General features: G+C 42.4%; 1 protein-coding gene across 9 annotated transcripts in view; it reads left to right on the top strand.

The window, feature by feature from the left end:
• The window catches only part of MYO9A (myosin IXA), a 283468-nt gene extending 277359 nt beyond the window's left edge, over nt 1–6109 (top strand). For all 9 annotated transcript variants that reach the window (XM_045070457.1, XM_045070456.1, XM_045070459.1 and 6 more), the window contains 2 exons: nt 385–527; nt 1372–6109. In XM_045070457.1, the coding sequence (XP_044926392.1) occupies nt 385–527; nt 1372–1835 (607 nt within the window). In that variant the 3' untranslated portion in view covers nt 1836–6109. The remainder of the gene's footprint in view (nt 1–384; nt 528–1371) is intronic.
• The last annotated feature ends 3702 nt before the right edge of the window (nt 6110–9811 follow it).

A 9811-nucleotide genomic window follows, 5' to 3' on the forward strand; every position in this document is an offset into this window, starting at 1 on the left:
TTATCTCATGTCATCTCTTTGTTTTGTGGTTGAGGGGGCTGAGGTCCAGGGACAGGAAAGTACTTTTGCCAATGCATTAATATGAGTGTAGAGTGAGTTTAGAACCCTGATCTCCTGGTTATCAGCCCAGAGTTCATTTTACCAAAATATCTTACAACTGCAGCATCTTTTCCCTGCTCACTCTTTGCTCTGTTATAGGTCCCAGACTGTTTGTAGCCTCCATCATTACTGTGGCTTACGGTCTTTATCTCCACTTTGGATGGGAACAGTAGGAAATGTGACTGTTTTGCTACTTAAATTTCTTTCATTGTAAGTCTTTTTTTCCTGTTGTCTTCCTTCCTCCTCTTATCAAACAGTGGTGTATTTCTTGATTATATCTTACAGGGAGGAGCTAACATTTGAGATGCTTGTACTGGAACCCCGTGCTTCTGATGATGAAACCCTTGAGTCTGAGGCTTCCATTGGGACTGCTGATAGCTCAGAAAATTTGAATATTGAGTCTGAAGGTGCCATATCTGAGAAGTCAGGTAAATGAACGTATTAGACCAAAGAGTCCAGATTTGTTTTGCAAGGGAGGAATAAGGATTCCCAGGCTAAGACTAAATTCTTTTCAAGAATGCCTGACCTTATGAGAGAAGGTGACAAAGTCCTAAGGAGTTCAAATATACTGATCTTTGTGAAGCTTCCATTATATATTGTTCATCAGACCCAACATTTAATGTTTGCAGTTTTTTTGTCAACTTAATGTTTTCTTCTCTGTTTACCACAGAGAAAACCCAATAATTACAACACATGTTGTCTTACTGATCCATGATCCATGTTCTAAGGGTGGTTGATAGGAGTTGGGCCCTGCTGAGAGATGGGCTTATACCAAAGGAGGTATTTAACTATGTGGCGTGTCTCAGGGAGACATAGAATTACTACATATCCTGGCAGTATTTTATTTTTTAATTTTATTATGTTGTATTAGTCACTATCATTAGCTTTTGTTTTTTTGATTATTTTTTTGTTTTTGTTTTTTAATTTGCCAGAGAGAGAGAGAGCACACACAAGCAGGCAGAGAGGCAGGCAGAGGCAGGCAGAGACAGCGAGAGAAGCAGGCTCCCTGCCAAGCAAGGAGCCCGATGTGGGACTCGATCCCAGGACCCCGAGATCATGACCTGAGCCTCCAGACTTCTTGGGGTTGATTCTTAAATGATATGTTTAGAAACAGGTAACTTCGCAGATTATGGCTGTGGACAGAGTAGGTCAGCCTGGATGCTTCAGACCTCAGCCCACCCATCACACAGGAATGGTGAAACCTATTATTATGGGATGATTTGCTTTAGAGGAAATTGTCACTTAGAGCTTTGATCTCTTCTTTTGAATTAGAGAGAAGCTTGGTCCTTAGCTCCCTGAAGGCAGCTGGCAAATCTGAACCTTCAAGCAAGTTACGAAAGCAGCTAAAAAGGCAGCAAGACTCTCTGGATTCAGTAGACTCTTCATTCTCTGCTCTATGTTCATCTAACACTGCATCTTCTCATGGGACCAGAAAACGATTTCAGATTTATTCTAAATCTCCTTTCTACCGAGCTGCATCAGCTGGCGAGGCCCTCGGAGTGGAAGGGCCATTCGGTCAGACCAAATCCCTGGAAGACAGGCCTCAGTTCATCAGCAGAGGAACCTTCAACCCTGAAAAGGGCAAACAGAAATTAAAGAATGTGAAAAACTCACCTCAGAAAACCAAAGAGACTCCAGAGGGAACAGTTGTGACTGGCCGCAGGAAAACTGTGGACCCAGACTCCAGCTCCACCCAACAGCTAGCTCTCTTTGGAAATAATGAGTTTATGGTCTGAACTGGCAGCTGTGTGTCCCTTCATGGCTACAGAGTAGTAAACCCATCTCATCTTCGGGGCCTGTTCCCATCCCCTTGTCCACAATAGTCCAACCTAATTGTGGTCCTGCCTCTTGCCCAAGCATACAACCAAGAACTTGTGTGCTGATTTCCTGGGCCTCCTGCAAAAACAGAAAGGCCTCTGTGAAGCCTGCTGGGAATGGTGCCAGCTGTGCCTTGGCTGCTGTATTTGACTGGGGAGTTCACTAAACAGAGCCACCGGGGGCCTGGGGATTTGGTCAGTTGTGGAGATCTTCCTAGTTGCCTCTTCCTCCATCCTTTTTTCCTTCCCAGAGGTGGGTGTTGAACTGGGGGGAACATGGTGGGCCTGAGGGAACCACTGATTTTTGACATTTGAAGAAAACATATAAATCTTTCTTAACTGCGAAAGCAAAAGCCTTTGGGTTTATTTTGGGATAGTTAGGAGTTGGGGTAGAATATAATTTTTTTTCCAAGGATTTATAAACAAAAAGCTTAAGCCCTCTATTTTAAGATTTTTGAGAAATAATCCATGTTATATTCTGGGGAAAGTAAAAACCTAATTGTTTCCATGAAGCCATCAGAGCATGTCTCAGACATCTGGTTACATGATGAAGAAGAGAGTACATGTTTTGTTTTTTGATGATGTTCAGTGTCATAATAATGCTGGTTTCACTCCTGGTTATTTCCTGCCAAATATATTGCATGGGCTGAAGTTTCAGTTTTCCTACTGTACTCAGACTTCCTGGTCCTAGGATTAGGTTCCTCTAATTTTTTTTTAAGTGTCTCAGAGACGTGTTGATCCCTAAACATGAGGGTCTCATCCTAATCCACCCAGGCTTTCCTCTTTGTATAGATTAATAAGCTGAAGATCACATACGAACCTGTTCATCTGCTGGTGGATTTCCACCACAAACTCAGACAAGTAATGTGACCGGTCGTCTAATCACTTCTCCTAAAACATTGATACACAACACTGCATGAATAAGTGTTAACAGAAAGCTGCCAAAAAAAAAAAGAAAAGAAAAGTTTTTAATATAACCATCTAACTAACTTCTTTTCCTCAGACCATCAGTATTAAATAGATGAAAAAATAAATCAAGGACTACTTGAAGCTATTTTTGTTAATATTCTGGTTACTGAAGTTTACTGTAAATATATATGTATAGTATGCATATTTCTTTTTAACCTTATGCTTCCCTCCTCCTGGTGGAATTTCTTCCCACAGATTAAGGGCAATTGGATAGGGGTGGGAGCCACTATCCCAGGGTTGAGGGAAAAATCAGACCATCTTTTTCACCACTGGGTGTCTCCCTACACCTGAGCTATAATAGCATTTTAAGCTTCTTAGCATTTGTGGGATTAGAAATCTGTTTTTGCTATTTATAATATATGGAAGATGAAACATGATACTCTTTCTTGAGATAAGTATGTGAAAATGTTTATTTTTAAAGTTACTAAATGCATCTTGTCTAACTACCACGTGCACTGTTCTGAAAAAGAGCCTTTACCATCTGTAACCTGAATTTTGGTTATTCTTTCTTTTCATACTTCGATTTGAAGTTGTGGAAATGTTAAGACTTTGTTAGGGCAGATTCTCTCCTGTTACACAACACTGAACCTCATGTCACTGCCTCAGTGGTTATTGTCAAGCCCCAGAGGTCAGGCTTAGAACATCAATCTGAGTGGCAGCTAAAGGTAGCAGGAGACTTACCTCTCCCTGGTTTGGTTTCAGAAATGAGCTAGGGAAAGGAATCTTTTTAAATCTCCAGAATGATGATGGTTGTGAGTAAGTGTGAGATTTTATATCCCACAAACATCTGCCACCTTATTCATGCTGAGGAATAATAAATGTTAAAGCCTTTTAAATATCGAACTTTGGAGAATCTTCTTAGAGGAAAGCCCAACCCCTCAGCATGGTCAGGTCCCAGTGGGACTTCTGGGGCCCAGGGCCCCAAGCCAGGCTATGCAGGCGTTTCAGTATTCCTAGGGGAGTAGTGTCCTGCTGGGCATGGACTACTACTCTCTACTTGCTCCAGAACATTGATTAAATACCATATGAGAAAGATGACCCTTGTTGGATAATTTCCTTTGACCCCAAGAAACGGCCTAGAGAACACATTTTGGTGTATGTTCTCCCTTCTAAATTCTTGCAGATTTTCTTTGTTTGTTTGCAAAATAAGTTTTTGGCAGTTGAAAAAAAAAATTACTCCTGTAGGCCACTTTATAAGAACTAGGCAATGGATGTTAAGAGACTTTATATTTCTCAGGGACCTGAAACCTGAATTTGGATAAAATTAAATAAAAAATACTTGTTTTTTGGTTGCTAGATTTGTGGATTTCTAGTCATTTAACAAAGTGCCAGAATGGAGGGCTGGGGGGGCGGGGAGAGATCCGCACAATCCTAAGAATGAAGAGCAAGTGTGGGACCCTCCCTTTGAAGGAAAGAAAGCTTTGCTTCTCATAGGATAACAAGTACTGTTGGCCTAACAAAGAGATGAAGCCATAACTCCTAAAAACTGTCAGAACCAAGTGCTGTATCTTCTTCCATATGGTCTTAACTGGTCCTCTCTGTGGTTAAAGTTATGTCACCACAAAGTGATGCTGTATTATAATCATTTACAATGAAGATGTGTAACCTTCATATACATCGCAGCTGTGCTGCCCATTGCTTCTGCTTTGCTTTTCTTTGATCTCACATGCTACAGACAAAAATCCCTGTGTGGCAGCAATGGGGCAGCCCCACATTTGGAGCCCATACTCCAAAATACAGAGGAATTCTGTTCGTATCACACATTCCAGCCCCAAACAAAGCCTGGATTTGCACTTCTCCAAATTAAAGCTAGCTATCCCTTATCATGGAAGATGTAATAGAAGCAGAGAAGTATCATTTTAAGGTTACATTGTGTATCATAAGTGAAGTGAATTTGTTTAAACAAGGATCAGGGAGGTGACTACTTAGGTTGTAATGCACTTCCTGCCATTTTAATTCCTTTGCTACTCTGGGCTTCTAGAAACACAGAGGGTAGATAGAGAGTTCTCAGTACGGGCCCTGAAGAGACAGAGGGACCTGAAGTCAGGGATGGGATACCAGAGCCCCTACCTTCTCACGCTTTGGAAATCAGCTGCAGCTCTTACCCTGCTGCTGGGAGGTTAGTGGAGACCTCTGTGTTCTTGACAGAGGGTGGTTTTCATTGTCAAAGACAGAGAAGAGAAGAGGGGGCCCCAGAAACATGCTGAAAAGAGGAAGTCCAGCAAGGTTCTGCAGGCCCGCTTCAGTGACTCTGGGCCATGTTGGGGTTTTTTGTTTTTGTATTTTGTTTTAAACTATAACGAATGTGTACCTTTCACAAGCACTTTGGTGAACTAGAGAAGAGATTCTCAGGATGTGTTCAAAGCTAAGAGAGTTTTAATTTTAAAAAGAAAGCTAGGCAGTGGGCATGCATCATTCTGTGTTGACAAATGCATTATGTCTATTCATAATTTTGTGACAGTTCCCAGCACTGTCCCCCCAATAACACAATACCGGCCTTGGTAGTAAGTCCTTGGCATTTGAGGGAGCCCTCAGTCTTTCTGTGCCCCTCATAATTTTACCACTTTTTTTCTGGAACCACTCCCATATTTGATTTGGTGTTAAAAGATAACAGCAAAATAATTGTGGAGATGGATCTATTAGGTCTTATCAGTTTCTTGGTTAAAAGTGTTTTCAAAAAAGCCACATGAAGGCACCTATCACCTTGCTATTCATTTATAATTAATACCTATTATCAACCCTCTTAGGCCATATAAAAGTTGGCACCTTTTGAACCAAGTAATTGCATTTACTAGAGGAAACGTGTGGATTACAAATTAGTATTGTATTATTTTAATAGATTCAAAGTAATTTATAAGTAAATATGCTGAGTGTAAATTTTTAAAAGACTATGTATTGTAAAAGGACATATCCTGTGAAATATAATATCATTTTACTGTTTAACAAAATAATTCTATAAAAAGAATGACTTATCTCACCCACAGAACTGATTACATTCCTGATGCAATCAACAGGCACTTTGTAATTTCCTTTTGGGTTGGTTTTTTGGTTGTTTTTTTGTTTTTGTTTTTGTTTTTTGTTGTTGTTGGGGGGGGAGCAAAACATCATCTGTAGAAAGTGCAGTTTGTGTCACTCCGAATATGCACTATACAGCTACACAAAAGCAGCTTGATGAACAAATCACTCCATGGCTCATTAAAGAACAAAGCTTCCAGAAGCAGCAATATGTGTGGTTTGTTTTCTGACCATCCTGGCTCCTGCCCCAACTCACTCCAATCCCATTCCAAGGAATAGCAGTGATTTTTGTTAAGCTGATTTTTCTTTTAAGGAAAGGACTGAGCCCCCAAAGTTTACAAAGTGCAGAAGCAGTAATTATGGGAACTCAGCTGAATTAAGTGAAAGTGAGATTCAAGAACTCGTTTTATGTAGTAGATGCTAGCCCCCAGGTGTTAAGACTTTCTTTAATCAGCCTAGAGCTAGGCAGACAGTGAAGACAGTAAGTCTACGGTTAGGATCCTCATCAAAAAGACTGAAGTAGCAGCAACATCTGCTAGTAGAGGCCCAGGAATTAATTCATCCCTAGGTTGTCATTTTCTTTCTGCCACTATGCTGTGTGACTTTGGGAAAGTCATGAGCCATTTCTGGGTGTTCGCTTTCCCATCTGGAAATGAGCTCTCTTCCTCAGGTTTTGTATAACTCCCACTGACTCTTGGGTCTCAGCATAAAAGGCAGTTATTTCCTCTTCCCCCTTCAGCTGGATTAGATATGTTCTCAACAGTGCCCGGTATTCATGGCATCAAAAAACTGTTTGAGGGGCATCTGGGTGACTCAGTTTGTTGAGCATCTGCCTCGCTCAGGTCATGATCAGAGGGTCCTGGGATTGAGCCCCATGTCTGAGCTCCCTGCTCAGTGGGAAACCTGCTTCTCCCTCTCCCTCTGTTGCTCCCCTCCATAGGATTGTACACTCACTCACACTCTCTCTGTCACATAAATGTTTGATAAAAGCTTCCCAAGGCAAGAAATGTGCTATCTTGCTGACTCTTAGATCTCCAGGACCTAATGAAAGGTGCCCTTGCTTAAATGTTGGATGAGAAGGTTGAATGAGATTGGAGGTTCCCAAATGCCAAACTAGGTCTCAGGTGAAATGGAAAGTTACTCAGTTTTTAAAATCCTGAGATCATCTTCCCATTTTTTTTTTGCATTGTTTACATTTTTGCATTAAATTAATGTCAAAGCAATAAGGGTAGTGAATTATTTCTTCAGGTTTCTTAAATTGGCCAAGTAAAACCTAGAAATGCAATTTTAAAAATGTACCCCTGTGGTAACCAAATCAACAAACCTTCCCAATGCTTCTTGGCATCTTTGGGTCTTTGTTTGTATTTCCTACCATCAAATAGTCCCTTAGGGTGGAAGAGGATGACTGTCTCACAAATCTGAAAATTGCAGTTGAAAAGAAAGGCCCAGATAGATGCACAGAGACTATCTCTGTGTGCTTCATAACCAAAGACTTTTCTGGCTTTAAGGGCAAAAAAACTTCCACAGTATCCCCTCTCCTAGCAACAACCCTAAATGCAATGTTACCCATTTGAATGTCAAGGGGACCAATTTACAGCAAAATATTGAATAAATCCTGAGATCAACTCTGTATCGTATGAGGAAAACAAGAGCCACTCAGTGTCTTTCAGGTGAGGAGGACATAAAAGAGGAAGTAGGGGGTTAATAATATACACTGGAAGAACTGGAGAAACACAGATCCAGGAAGCTCCCACAGAAGGTCGAGAAAGCCAACACAGACCTAAGCCAAAAGATCCAAAGAGCTTTCTGGAAGCTACTGCAATTCAAAGAAGGCTACCTGAAATATCTACCTTCCCACACAGCTGGCTGCAACTGCCTCCAGACAGCAATGACTTCCTCGTTGACCTTCCAAGGCTTATGTGAGAGTGCCTGCCTTCCATGAAGGAGCCATGGGGGGGAGGAGGATCCTGGGAAATGTAGTTCCTGGCATCTCTGCAGTGAGGACAAGACCTTAGAAGGGGGTGGTATTGATGCCAGGTTGACAGCAGCTAATCCAGGCAAGAAATGTGCCATCTTGCCTATGTACCTTGTCTATTTCTCCAAGACTTTCTCCTGGAGATCCCAAACAATCTCCCCTGGTATAGAATTGCTGTGCTCACACATCCCAGACCAGTACCAGCACATGAACTTCAGTAGGCCACTCTGCACACCTATGTTCTGAGATGCATGACTAGAGTAGATAGATGTCCAGGGCCTATCTGGCCCTATTTCAGCCTTCTTTCTTGCCACAGTGCCTTTGCTCAGGCTTTCTATATGCAGGCCTTTCAACCTTATGGATGAAAACTCTTGATAGGGAACTGGATAGTATAATGGTATTATAGACATTAGATGGCTCGAATAACAGGCAAGTCTGGTGCTTTTAGAACATCAAGAATATGGGGCACCTGGGTGGCACAGTCAGTTGGGGGGTCCGACTCTTGATTTTGGCTCCAGTCGTGGTCTCAGGGTCATGGGATTGAGCCCTGCATCAGGCTCTCTGCTGGGCATAGAGACTGCTTGGGATTCTCCCTCTCTCTCCCTCTTCCTCTGCCACCCATCCCCGCTCTATCTGTATCTATATATCTATATCTATATATAAAGAAAATAAAGAATAGCTTAAGTGCTCAAGTGGAAAGGGCTCAAGCTGGATCATACTTGCCATACTCTTTCCTTCTCAGGCACCAGCCCAGCTGGTGTCATTTCTAGAGCAGAGTGTCCTGAACCACATCCTTCCATCAAGGCCCGATATCTCTGTGAGCTGGGAGAATTCATACATAGGCCAAAGGGCAAGAAACCCCTAGGATTTCAGATTCCTCACATGACCTTCTACTTTTGACTTCAAGCATTTCTTCTTGGAGGACAGGAAATACAACAGAATCGTTCAGCCATTCCAGGGGCGGGGTGGGGGGGCCTTTGAGGGGGTGGGAATGGCAGGGCCAGAGTTAGGGGGAGTTAAGTAGAGTCACACCAGGGTTCAGGTTCTCTCCAAGCCTCAGTTGTTTTTTTTTTTTTTCACATCATTGTGGGTGACTGGTCCAGTCCCAGAGCTAATCTAAGGATTGAATAACAATACCCATTCAGAACTCCATTCACTGCCTGGGTTATCCTCAAGTCCCACACGCGTTTACTTTCTTGCTTTACTATTATCTCCTAGGTCTTTTGGGTCTGCCTTTGCAAAAGAGGAGGTTTGTCTGAGCTTCTCTCCATAAGGACTTAAGAAGTGATAGAGATTCCCCTTCTAAAAAAAGTGTCTGTAGCTGCCTGGCATTGAGTTGGATGTGCCTACCTTTGTTTATAGAAGGGTGAGGAAGGACAGGAAGGGAAACACTGAGGCAGTCAGTGGGTTCTCCAGGGGGCGGGACCCCGTCTGGAGAGAGGTGGGTTTTGACTCCTGTGGGAGATTTTGCCGCTGGGCTTGATTTGTTGCCCCTGGACTCTGCCGTGACATGGAAACCAGGTGGAACACAAGAGCCTGTGCTCATTCCTTCAGTGTCTTTCAATGGAGAGCCTTTTTTTTTTTTAAGATTTTATTTATTTATTTGACAGAGATCACAAGTAGGCAGAGAGGCAGTCAGAGAGAAAGGGGGAAGCAGGCTCCCTGCTGAGCAGAGAGCCCGATGCAGGGCTCTATCCCAGGACCCTGGGATCATGACCTGAGCCAAAGGCAGAGGCTTTGACCCAGGAGTCCCTCAATGGAGAGCCTTTAACACATTTGTTTTTTGGTTTTATTTTTTTCCCACTTTATTGAGTATAATACAGTAAAATGCACAAATCTTAAGTGCGCGGCTCAATTTTTAGGAATGAGCAAATTTGAAACCACCACCTAGGTTAACATCAAGAACATTTCTAGCCACCAGAGGGCTCCTCTGGGC

Source organism: Mustela putorius, unplaced genomic scaffold (genome assembly GCF_011764305.1).
Source record: "Mustela putorius furo isolate JIRA1106 unplaced genomic scaffold, ASM1176430v1.1 tig00003972_pilon_pilon_pilon, whole genome shotgun sequence".
NCBI lineage: Eukaryota > Metazoa > Chordata > Mammalia > Carnivora > Mustelidae > Mustela > Mustela putorius.